The 13,239-nt window shown below is 37.4% G+C and overlaps 1 protein-coding gene across 3 annotated transcripts; it reads right to left on the bottom strand.

Moving 5' to 3' along the window:
* Nucleotides 1-10,215: 10,215 nt before the first annotated feature.
* LOC104414977 (sm-like protein LSM5) lies at nt 10,216-12,788 on the bottom strand. Of its 3 annotated transcripts, none has more exons than XM_010026214.3 (5): nt 12,731-12,788; nt 11,654-11,765; nt 11,415-11,538; nt 10,965-11,037; nt 10,216-10,582 (listed from the first exon to the last, which is right to left on the bottom strand). In XM_010026214.3, the coding sequence occupies exons 2-5, from the start codon at nt 11,685-11,687 to the stop codon at nt 10,550-10,552; spliced, it is 264 nt and encodes an 87-aa protein (XP_010024516.1). In that variant the 5' UTR covers nt 11,688-11,765; nt 12,731-12,788; the 3' UTR covers nt 10,216-10,549. The 3 variants fall into 3 exon arrangements, with proteins under 3 accessions (XP_010024516.1, XP_039154843.1, XP_039154842.1); XM_039298909.1 differs by having other exon boundaries at nt 11,415-11,517; nt 12,731-12,774; XM_039298908.1 differs by lacking the exon at nt 12,731-12,788 and adding an exon at nt 12,108-12,126.
* Between the last annotated feature and the right edge of the window lie 451 nt (nt 12,789-13,239).

Raw genomic sequence — 13,239 nt, 5'->3', positions numbered from 1 at the left:
CACATTTCTATCTAATTGCCTCTCAACCTCTTTAATATACACTTCAAGTGCATTTAATGATTGAGACTTATCATGCAATAGATAAATGTGACCATAACGTGAAAAATCATCAATAAAGGTTATGAAATAGCTTTCCTTACTAAAAGATGGAACATCGAAAGGACCACATATGTCAGTATGTATAATCTCAAGAAGCTCTGTGCTTCTTGTGGCACCTTTCTTAGTGTGCTTTGTTTGTTTACCTTTAATACAATCAATACACACTCCAAGGTCAGTAAAATCAAATTTGGAAGAATTTCATTCTTCACTAATCTTTGCATTCTTTCTTTGGATTTATGACCCAACCGTTTATGCCACAAGTAAGCAGAATTTTCATTCATCAAACTTCGTTTAGTGCCAACATTATGATGCAAGGTTATTAATGTCTCAACAAAAGTATTATCAAGTCTAAATTTGTAGAGACCATCACATAAAGTTCCAGTTCCAATAAGAGCATCACTCTTAAATAGACTGAAAAATTCAGATCCAAACTTACAATAAAATCCCGCCACATCAAGTCTTGGCAAAGAAACTAAATTGCGAGAAAATGTAGGTACATAAAGGGTTGAAACAAATCCAAATAATGCCCAATATCTAAGATCAAACGATAAGTGCCAATGCCTTCAACTGCAGCTTTGTCTGTTCCCCGTAATCACATAACTTTCATTTGGCTTTATAGTTTGGATCGTAAGAAATCCCTGCATCGTATTTGACACATGAGTAGTGGCACGAATTAATCCACCAGAAGTATTATAAGGAACTTCAGTAAAGTTTGATTCAAAACATACTAAAGCACAAGGCTTACCTTTCTTTTCGAACCAAGCCTTACATTTCAAACAATCTTTCTTCAAGTGTCCAATTTTGTTGCAAAATGACACTTAATAAGATTGTGTTCCTTCTTGTGGATTTGAGAAGCCTTTGAAGAGTCATTCAGACGTGTAGTCCTTTCTTCTTGCTCCTTCCACCTTTCCTCTTAAAATTCTTTCGAACTTCTTGATGACTTGAGAGATGAACAGAATGAGCCTTTTGATTCTTTATCCTTATTTCCTCTTGAACTAGCATACTTGTGGCCAATTCGTTTACATTCCACTTATCCTTTATAGTGTTGTAATTCATTTGAAATGGCCCATATTGCTCATGAGGTAAGGAATTAAGTATAAATTGTACTAAAAGTACTCATCCACATTCATTCCCAAAGTCCTTAACTTTGCTGCTAAATTGGTCATCTCAAGTATATGCTCATGCATGGTACGCGAACCATCATATTTCCCGGTGGTCAATGTGCTCATCAATGTACCAAAGCAAGTGACTTATCGCCAGTTTGAGAACGCTCTTCCACAAATTTCATAAATTCCTTAGCATTGTTAGTCTTGGGAAGAGAAGTCTTTAAGTTGTTTGCAACTGTCATTTGCATGAACATTAAGCTCAATCTGTTCGATCTTTCCCAAGCTTTATGGAAAGACTTTTCATCATTGCTACTTTCATCAATAATAGAAGCTGGTTTCTCAGCTTGAAGTGCTAAATCAAGATCCAGGACACCTAAGTGAAACTAGACTTGTTCACTCCAATCGGGAAAATTTATCCCATTGAATAAGGGGAACAGATGAGACGTGCGAATGGAGTGAAAAGCAGCGATATCGCAAATGTGCAAGAAAATACTCATACATTAATGCTTTGAGAATATTATATAATCAGATTAAACTAAACTACACATGCATATCATAGTTCTCCTTTGGGCGATCCTATGATATACAAATATATATAAACCATAATGATGCTAATAACTTTTATTTGATAATTGTAAATATATCTTATTAAAATTTATTTGTTATCTTTGGATATACAAACAAATTTAACAAATCATATTAATTATCAACCATCATGTTCATGGATTATAAGAAAATAATTAACCTTTGGGTTAATCCTAAGTTCTTATAATAAATGAACTTCAATATACCCATAACTCCAATAATGATATAAAACATATCAATTTCATATATATAGCATCAATTAATCATGGGTAATTAAAAAAATAATTTACGATATTAAAAAAAATTCAAAAGACTTCAAGGTTCGGCCACTTTGGTGACTAACAAACCTTTCATAATATGAATTTTTAATATTGTAAAATACAAATATTTACCAAATTGCACACAAGGACATAAAATGCAATCAAAGCATAAGGGCAAAATCGTAAAATCATAATTCCATAAGGGTAGAACCATAAAATTATAATCCAGGGGCAAAATGGTAAATAATCAGCAATGGCAGAATCGTAATTATAAATTAAACAGGGTAGAACAGCAAATAACCATCAAAAGGACGGCAAAACGGTAATTAGGAGCCTCGGGAGGGGCAAAAGCGTAAAAGTCCGCGCGGGGACGTCAGGCGCGTGCCTCGCACGCGCCTGCAACCGCGCGGGAAGCCCCGCGCGCGTGGATCCCACGCGCGCAGCGCTTGCGCGCGTGAAGGCGCGTGGCGCGTGGGTTCCACGCGCCTGCAACCGCAGCGCGCGTGGAGCCCACGCGCCATCTTCCTCCCTCGCAGACGCGATTCTTCGCCGGTTTTTCGCCGTTCCACCGCCGTTTCGCCGCCCGTTTCTTCTCCGACAGCCCATTACAAACACAAATAATTAATGGGTTTTGAAGAGCATGCCGGCACGACCACATGGGTCTAAATTTCGGAGAAAATGACCAAAAATTGGCCCCAAATCAAACCAAAGTTTCAGAACACAAAAACTCCACCACCGCCGCTTCCGCCGCTCGATTAGACTCCGGCGAACACCAATATACCGGAAAAATCATGGCTAATGTTCCTCATGACAGTGCGACGGTGTGGGTCCGAAATCAAGCGGTGGGTTGCCGGATTTTACCCGGAACCGGCGAGTTTCTTCCTTGCCCTCAAAATTCCGAATTCCACCATTTTTGTCCTTTTCCACTCGTGCACACACAGTAACTTTTCTTCACCATTTTAGTCCATGAAAAACGTTCTATCATTCGGATTTTCTTTAACAGAACCTTCCAAAACATTTCAACAACAACAAATGCTACGAACAGGATCGTTCAACAAATCATCAAACATCAACTATAATATTTCTTTAAACGGAAAAATCATGAGATCATAAACCAAACGCTACGATACCAACTTTTAGGAATATAATTCATATAAAACTTGATGAGGAAATTCATAACAAATCATGATCTTTGATCTTCATGATTTTCATAAATAGATTCGACAAACCTTTATCCATAGCGCTTGTTGTTAATGATCGTTGTAGAAAACCCAATGATCTCGAACCAAAAGGAGAAATCCGATTTCTCTCCCTTAACCCACTAAACCTTAATGTATTCAATTGATGGAGGAGAGAATACGTTCTTTGATTATTGTTGTTCGTATGTGGGTGGAGAGAGGACCAGGACTCTTTTATACGTTCGTTGAAAATGTGCCTTCCATCAAAGCGATATACCCTTTCGTTTTATTAGAGTAAATACCTTCTCATAACCAATATTATTTATAGCATTTCAATCATTATTAAACCATATAATAAATCACATAATATGGGCCACAATAATTGTTACACAATCCAATGATAAATAAAACAAGCATTGCCTCCCCTTCATTGATCTCACTTGATCTTTTCTTTGGGAGACGATTCAAACATGGAAAAAAGTTCAGAGGCCCTACTTATCAAGTGCTGCTAGACCAAAAAAAAAAATCCTTGCTCAAGCGGTGGCCGCCGATCAATCAACTATCAAAATAATTAACTAACTAGAGACCTCAAACGTCCCTGAGAATCCAAGGAAAATCTTATCAAAGAAGCAAATTGATAATGAAAAGAAATAAAGCAATATAGCAAAGAAAAAGAAGACAGATCCTAGCGTGGAAAAGAAGACCCGCCAATGCTTTAGCATGTGCCTTTGGTAGTCCAGGTCTTCATATACTTGGTCAATCTTTGGTTTGATTCCTTCTCGGAGTCTGTCCAGCAATGATGGCTCATCATGGACTGTTGTTTGTCCAAGTCTTCGTAGACTGACTTTTCCCTTCTAATCCCGTGATGTTTTGTCCTCTTGCACCCCCGTACGCTGTCCCATCTTTTTTTTTTTTTTTTTTTTTTTTTTTTTTCTGTCTTTCTGTGAGTGATAGCTAATGTTAATGCCCTGTTAACAGTGAGCTTAGGTTTTAGATTGTTTGCGTCCGTATCAATATCACATTGACCAATCTCATGCAATTCCTAATCTAATGATTGTATTTCGGTGCAATGCAAAAACCACATGTATACAACACTTTCGTACTTTCTATTTAGTTAAATTAGACGGTATTAACATTTCTATTAATTGATGATACAATTGGTTAGACTATTTAAAAATCAAAAATATTTTTGATAGATAGTGTTTTTTTCATTTTTTTATTTTCTAAATCAATTATGTGGTTATTTAACATTCCATGTTTTCCCGCTAGATCTGAAGGTATAAAAATGTTCCATTCCAAAATTTATAAGTTCCTTAACTCTTTTTAGGCTGAAATCTGAGTGTGATCAAAAACAACATTTAAGATTGAAGTTATTAATCAAATTGACTTGATGAGTCAAAAAACACTCTTGGGAAGTATCGAATTCCCATTTGAGTAGTATCTATTTTCACAAATCTATTTATTCACTTGCTAAATATTAAATCATGATTTGATCATACTACTTAATGTATCAATTTTAGTATACTTATTTAAATTACTTGTACACAACCTAGATTTATTGTTTAAACTTCAAATGATGAAGAGTTCGTGCTCATTGAGTAAAAGTGCACATATTTTTAACAACATTAAAAAAAAATCCACATATTGCTAGCAATTGTAATTAAAATGCCATATGTTTTGTGAAACGTTGAATACATGTTATTTTACAAAATTCTCATCATAATTAACCCATTGGGACCTCAATAGTTATTCACGGCGAAACTGCCTTGACGAATCCAAGGGAAACTCTTGTTAAAAAACAAAGTGAGTAATGAAAAGAAATAAAGCAATACAGCAAAGAAAAAGAAGATGGGGTCATCCTGATGTGGAAAAGAAGTTTGGCCAATGCTTGAGCGTGTGCCTTTGGTAGTCCAAGTCTTCGTAGACTTTGACTTGGTCGATCATTGGTGTGATTCCTTCTTGAGCAAGCTGGTTCATCATGGACTGTTGATAGTCCAAGTCTTCGTAGACTTTGACTTGGTTCAATCATTGGTTTCAGTCTTCTTGCATTGCCCGTATGCTGTTCTGTCTGATTTTTTCTCTTTTTCCGAGAGTGGGAGCTAATGCTAATGCCACGTTTAGACAAGGCACATGAAGCTTAGGTTTTAGTTCGTTGGCATCCTTATCAAATTCACATCGATAGATCTCACCCAATTCTTAATCTAGCGAATGTATTTTGATGCAATGCAAAATTATATGTATGTGACGTATTCTATTTCCATTTAGTTAAATTAGATCGTTCTAACTTTTTTATTAAATGATTACATGATTGACTAAACTATTTAAGAAAAAAGCTTTTCTGGACAGATGGTGTTTCTTTGCAAGTATTTTTCTGTTTTTTGAATAGATTTTGTGGTAACTAAACATTCCATGTTTCTCGATAGAAAAAAAAAATCTCGCTAGATTTAGAAGTGTAAAATCTTCCATTTCATAATTCATAAGTTCTAAAGTCTTTTCATGCAAAAATCCCAGCATGACCAAAAAATATTAAGATTGAAGTTATTAAATCATGATGACTCAATGAGTTAAAAAGAAGACTCTTGGGAAGTATCAAATTTCTTGAATTGAGATCGATGGAAGATTGAATTTGTTCTCCGATAGCTTTAGCTTTCGTTATTACTCCACCGAACTTTTGTTTTAGTAAAATGAAACTCGTCACAATTTTTTTTGAAATTAGACTACATCCATTTGAATCCAAATTCATCTTGCTCCTTTAGCTTAAAAGCTCATGAAGAGGAGAAAATACGTGGGATCCCACTGCCTAACTCTTACTTTTTTTAAACGAAATAAAGACTTCTTGTATATATGCGGGCCTTAATTATTGAGACCTTTGTTCCTTTACCCCAGAATATGCAGACAATCGTGGGCCAGTTTTGCTGCAAAATTGGTCAATAAGGATGCTTCCTTGCAGCATCATTGCAGCCTGTCAAAGATGACAAATATTATGTTTCTTAGCGTGGAAAATCACTGGACTATGTGGTGTAGAAATTTTCGGATGAGAATCTACTTTGGCCCCTAAATAATTCATTCAAAGTAAAGTCAACAAAAACAGACATGGAACTTCCAAAACAAGTTCGTTTCCCCCATCCTAATTAAGGTGAACTCCAGTCCGTCCAGAGCTGATTGGGCCCAGGCCCGAATTAACTTTGAAGAACAAAGCCCGGTGGAATTGTCGGGCTTGATCTTCGTCAAAGCACTCCCTAATGATTAATTGAATTAAGAAAAGATTACATTTTATTTCGGGGGTGAAGCATCCTTCGCATTTAACTTGTTGTTAGTGTCAATAAATTGCTTGTCACAAAGCATTGCAATTGGGCATTAAATCCATGCATCGTGCTGATTATTATACAAAACATTACTAAAACAAAGTACAAAAAACCATGTCACCCAAAAAAAAAAAAAAAAAACAAGGTACACAAAACCAATGTGTAATCGTATTAAGACCTTGAGCCACTGACAAGTGTGGTAAATAAGCTCACGGACATGATGTGACCTATTACATCTCATTTGGAATTTAACTCAATTAGCATTTCCACATTCACGATTGTACTCGAAGCCTCTATGATGATTGGCAAAAATTTAGTGAAACCTCTCCAATGACTATAATGATTAAAAAAATGTTGACTAAGTTCTCTATTTCAAATAATGTTTTTCGGAGGTCTGTCTCTTCACTCTCTTGATCAATGCTTGTGGGTTATTCATTACAAAAGGTCAAAAAAGAGGTGCAAATATAAGAACTTGCGGACGTGAGACTATTCCACGTTAAATTTTGAGAATTGGAAAAATATTTGCCACACTTCTATTAATTTGAAATTAAACAATTTGGGTCATTATTTCAGATTTACCTTCAAGTTAGATAATGTCAAACCAAGTCCATTTGCAGTTGGAAACATTTTTTAGTATAATTAAGAATTGGAACGCCTCCTCTTCAAATTCTATGAATCCAACTTAAGAGCCATGCTTTACCCAAAAAACAAATTGGAAATGCGTTTACCGATGTAGAGTATCCATCTTCTTCACGTCACAATTTTGTGTCGGTTGTTGTCATAGAGGTGATGCCATAAGTGCTGAGATACTTTCCAACACATTGTAATGGCTACTTTGACGTATACAGTATAATGAAGTTAACATTCTCCTGCGTGAAGAAAGCATAAATTTTTACACAGGAACGAACAAATATTGGACTGGGAAGAAAAAAGGGGAAAAAGTCAAGTCTAAGTGGACATGGCATGCAAAGGAAATTCAATTTTGGTAAGACTGGATATGAATCGTAGTTCATATTCAAGTTGGTTCAGTGAGGGTGATTGCGAAAGTCACTAAATGGGTCAGTCTTTTCCTTTAGTTTGTCCTATTTAATAAAATAAAAAAGCGTGGGAGGACATTGTAGATGTCTGAGATGGACACGACTTCTTGTAACACTAGAAAACCACAAGAAGACACCCGGGACCAAGGAATGTCATGAAAGAAGCACACTAGGGCATTGACCAATTTCAAATACAATAAGACAAAGAAGAAAATTATAAGGTATCTCAGATAAATCACCACATAATATATTGACAAAATAATGCACTTGAATCTTATATAATTTGACCTCACCTTTAGCAAATCAAGCCATTGAACCATCTAAACCAAACCAAACCAAACCAAAACAAAGAAGATCTGAACAAGGGTATTTGCAGAAAAAGAAGATTTATATAAACCTCTTTGGAATTCATATATCTAACAGGATAGGAAGCACTTTTTATAAGATAAAAAAAGTACTCAACAGGAAATAAAAAAAGTACTCAACAGGGCCAGTGTCCATTCTCTTTTCTTTCGCATAAATTTGCCAAGTTTGTTCAACCAACTCCATAATGTGCTGAGTTTCCGAATCTCCCATGGTGAAGAATACCTATTTGTTTTAATTTCCTCCACATTGGTACATTAGAAACAGGGTCGGGAACGGGTTCCCATTAAAACCGGAGTCGCAACACCACTTTTGAATGTATGATCATTAAGCGATTCTTTGAATTTGCCCGAAAGAGAAATCAAATGATAAAATCAAGTCTCGACATTCATACTAGCCATAATTTTGTTAAGAAGACCAAAATAGAGGCTAAGAGTTAGAGTTTGATTTCTCGATCACTACTCCAGATTGAAATCTAGTGATTTTCACTCTTAATCAATGTGATTTTTACACATTGTTCAGCAAGTATCACTGGCCTAATGTGATTCATTTGGAATATCGTTATCCAATTTTGGATGGAACTTTGTCTTAACATTGAATCTAGGATTTCCATTTCAAGAGGAATGCAATTGCAAGATGAATTAAAGGACCGATGCAATTTTGGATGGAACTTCCTACTGCAGGCCTTTCATGATTTTTAGGAGAATGGCAATGCAAATTGGCAGGCAGAGGCATTGATCCAGGAGGATATGTCATGATAAATTCTGTAGGATTGATTGCAATGTATGCATTTTATTTGCCAAATCAAACGCAACTAGAATAATAGCCTAAAGTCAAATCAAACTGCTTTTGTGTAGACTAACCCTATGAGTAAGAACTAGTCAAGAAACACCATATAACCTGAAATCACTCCTAATTGAATTGGTTAATTCTTCTTCCACTCATCCCCTGCATACTCAATTCTTCTTCCATTTGGTTTCCACAATGAAATTAACTAAATGACCACTTCGGGAGTTTCTATCATATCCAAGGACAATCATGATCCCCTCTTATGACTAATCACACATTAATCTTCCTATTACTGACTTACAACTGCTTTCCCAAACCGAAGCACCATATGTTACGTCGAAATGGGTGAAAGAATGAAAAAGAACTGTACCAATCACAGGAAAATATCTAGATACTCAAAACAAGCTGTCTTTTATCGTTAGTGTCTTAGAACAAAATATCATGTTAGGTATTTGACGTTAGATCCAACTTTGGAGAATTCTGACACATGGCATTCATTGAGAATCAATGAAGCATGGACCATGCGTTTGAACTAATCAAAATCGGAATGGAACTGCAACCTTGTTCATGATAATGAGATTCAATGGCCCATAAAGCTTCCAATAAGAAAAATGCATCTATGCCTAGACAAAGTTCTCCGCAAATATCCCTAATTTTACATGCTTCAAGTCAAGCTCGTTTGGAGAAGTGAATATACATTAAAACAAGCGAAAAAGAAGACGAGGCCTATGGTGAATCTTCAGAACCTTTATTTCCAGCCTATCTAGATCTTGTCTCTCTAACCAAACTCCGCAAGCAATATCACACCTCGTGAGCTCTGAACTGCTACCGCAATAACAAGAAACAGGCTCCACCCAAATAGCCAACCTCTTTGAAAACACAAACGACAAAAACCAGTCATAGTCAAATCAAATGAGTTTGCTTTGAGCTTGGATCTTTTCGTGACGTGCAGCAAATACAGCTACTTGGGTGGAAAATTGAGATCACTTGGAGCAAAATACGCCCATTATTTATCTAGCTGTAGGCAGTACAGTGCACATCTTAGGCCTGATGTGTCGATACCAGAATCATACTGCATAATGAAGTAGAATCTTTTCAAGCAAAAAGCAACAAGTACATAAGCAGAATTCTATGATCTTTTCCAAAGTGGATACTGGGAACACACACTTCTGCATTTAGATTGACAATGTACCATCACACAGAAAGGGTAGTCAAATAGTAGGCCACCTAGGAGATAGCATATTTTGGATGAAGATACTTAACAACCATAGGGCTCCCGTTCGTGCTGTAACCCTTAAAACGCTTCTCAACCATTGACGCGTGCGGATGGGGTAAGCATCAAAAGCTGACATATGTTGAGACACACATGGGAGTATGGTGCAGGAAAGAGGATCCACATCCCTAACGCTCAAAGAAGTGCATCTGTTTTCACAGAGAGAGGGGGGCAAATACAGATGTCATTATGCAGTCAACGACCAAAAGCTGTAGAAAACTAAAACAAGCCAAGGCAGGTTCTTCAATGACAATGTACCTGAAGATGAATCCTAGGAACAACTTGCACCAAGCAAAAAAACAACTGCCATGCCCTCTAGTTGAGCAAAACATAGATATTGGATAATAAGGTGATGTGATCATGCACCATCCGTTGGGCTATTTGCATCAGACATTCATACATCAGCTCAATTTAATTAGAGCTCATTTAACTAAGGTTGCAGATTCATAAACCCGAAAAAAGAGGGTTATAAAATCAAATGATGTTGCTGATGGGATTTCCAACAACTAAAGTAACTACATAATCTACCACTGAGGTTAGAGGATGAATCCAACTCATTCCAGATCAGGGGAGCCACCAGGGACTAACTGCATTAACAAAAAAGGAAGGCATCATCACTTGAGTGGTTCAAGCACTTGAAAGCAGAATTCTAGCTTTTCAATAACATAACTGCCACACAACTGATGCTTTATATTTATCAAGAGGTGGACACAAGGTTGATTGAGACAAAGGACCAGATTCTTGTAAAGAATATGGAACGATGACTCTTTTACCACATCGTCTAAGCATTTTCAGTCTACATATTGGAAGGAATCTCTCTGAGTGGCTGATTGTTTCTGTTATGTTAAGGCAATTGCTTACTAGTTAGTAGATCACCAAAACTTTAGGCAAGATCACATTATTATCGATGCAAGGGCTCAAAACATATAGCCGTATCAATATCAGCAGAAGGAAGAAGTTGTTTCTTACGATAGCTATGTTGTTTCCGTTAAGCAAAATCTGATCAAGCTTTGTTATCCTTCGTCCTTCAGAAGTGATTTCACTGTATGCAAGAATGAAAACAGAATCTTACAATCACATGAAGCTTCCACAGTTTACATCTACAAGCTCAATAAAAAGTGGAGTGAGAGAAGAAAAAGGGGGGGTGGGTTGGATGTTGGGCAAGGCCATATTGCGTGTGCTTGTGCAAGTAGCGATTCTCAGTTAGAAGCATAGATCAAGTTGAGGACAGAGAGGCCTCATAAACCACGGATTTGATAACTTCTGATGCTAATACATACAAATTGAGGTCATTTGCCCGTTCAGATAATAAATTGATGTCAAGAACATATAATGGCTTCCCTTCACCCGAAGTAATGTGAGAAGCATCTTGAAGCACAAGTAAATTTGAGAGAGAGAGAGAGAGAGAAAGATACATACTACTCAGTGACATCCTCGAGGACCATGTTGACATACACATCGAAGCCCCTAAGAGTACCGACAAGCTCCTTGTCTCCCTTCATTATAACCCAGATTTTCGAACCTATACAACGGTCAATCAACTCTGCATATTTCATTAGTGCAAGATGAACATAAGTGGAAATGCCCCCCCGATATTTCTGCGAATCTCAGAAAATTAAGGAAAACAAAACAGACATGAATTAAAACATCCTACAGACCTGACGGGAGGAGCTGTGAAGGATTGTTGGCCATGGAGGAAAGTGAGGACACTTTTCTGCTCAGAAGCAATGCAACTCAAAGTAGAGAGACCTCTCTGTCTTTGGGAAACAGCTGTTGAAAGCAGATTAAAAAAGAGTGAGTTACTCTTTGAAATTTTGAATACAACGTGACTCTCTGCTTTTGAATAAGGTCAAGTCACCACTTGACCTACACACTACCCATTTTCCAACTAGAAAATAACCAAATGAAAGCCAAAACAGCACACCTCTATAAGTCCATGCACAGAAATTCTCGAATAGCCCAGAAATTGCAGCATACAAAGATATCTTTCTAAAGAACGAAAAGACGAAAGCTTTCACAGGCAGACACAACAGCATGCACAGAAATCGACGATGGATAGCAGCAAAAAGCAGCAGAAATCAAAGAAAGAAAAATTACGCCGGATATTGTCACCTAAGACGGAAATGCTGGCAGGTATGATCGGTTTCAGGGTGGGCGGTCCCCACCCTAGAACCCGGAAAAGCCCACTGAGAACTGGTTTCCACAAAATGGGAACGGGGTCCAGCCCTGTTCACGATTGGGTCCATGGAACCGGTGTAAATGTCCCCAACAAAACCAACGATTTCCAAAAAAACATGTAGTTACGCTCAGGAACTCATAGAACTCAGCAGACAACTAGTCACATAAACAATTCAATCGGTTACTTATCCTCAAGCCCAGCAACCCACACAAATTCAGCAGACAACTAACATAGGAGCATCAAGCACACAGGAAGCGACAGCAAAACACGGGTTATATAAAGATCCAAGGCCACTCATCATTGATTTTTTCCCCGCACGCACCGTCGCAACGTGCTCATAAAGGAACCTCCCCTAAAACTGCGGCTTTAATGCGAAATCTTTCGTCAATCCGACTCGGGTAACTACAAAGCGAGATGAACCCAGAGAGGCAATTCCACTCCGGCGGCTAGAATGCAACACCGAGCGAGCTTTAACTTTCGAGGAAGTTCCTACCCAACAAGGTGAAAGCGCCAAATCGAAATCGACCAAATGGACGATTCTCAGAGGAGGACTTACAATTGCAGACTGCGAGATCAGCTGCCGGCGATAGAGAGAGAGAGGCGTGAGAGTTGAGAGCGATCGACGACGCTGGAGGCGACCGAGAGAACGAGAATCAGGGAGAGGAGGAGGCAAGATGAGTGAGGCAGAGATGGAGAGGGGGTGGAAAGAAACTAGGAATTAGGGTTCTTATTTGAAAACATAAAAATAAAAATTAATTATATATATATATATATGTATCTATGTATGTATATGTAACCTGTCAGAGATGGATAGGAAATTAGGAATTAAGGGTTTTCATTAGAAAATATTAGAAACTAAAATATAAATAGTACCGTTCTGATCTACGTGGTCCTCCGAGTGGACGGTTTCATACTGAAATGGGATCTGGATTGGTACTCGCTCATTTCAATGTTGGAACTGGAAATTGTATTGATATTAGTTCAGTCTGATTTTGTATAGCCCAAGTGAGTTTCGATTATTTTACATGCTCCTAACTTGGACAGAAGTAAATAGTGTTGAATAAT

This window comes from Eucalyptus grandis, chromosome 8 (genome assembly GCF_016545825.1).
Source record: "Eucalyptus grandis isolate ANBG69807.140 chromosome 8, ASM1654582v1, whole genome shotgun sequence".
Taxonomy (NCBI): Eukaryota; Viridiplantae; Streptophyta; class Magnoliopsida; order Myrtales; family Myrtaceae; genus Eucalyptus; species Eucalyptus grandis.
The sequence above is the reverse complement of the archived record's forward strand: the minus strand, read 5'-3'. Positions and strand labels throughout refer to the sequence as shown.

Excerpts from the sequence above, each read along its gene's own strand:
- LOC104414977 (XM_010026214.3), bottom strand. The coding sequence starts at position 11,687 with ATGGCCAACAATCCTTCACAGCTCCTCCCGTCAG. Across the intron at positions 11,038-11,414 it reads CTCGAGGATGTCACTGAGTA|TGAAATCACTTCTGAAGGAC; the intron begins GTATGTATCTTT and ends TCTTGCATACAG. Across the intron at positions 10,583-10,964 it reads ACGGAAACAACATAGCTATC|TTAGTCCCTGGTGGCTCCCC; the intron begins GTAAGAAACAAC and ends TTGTTAATGCAG.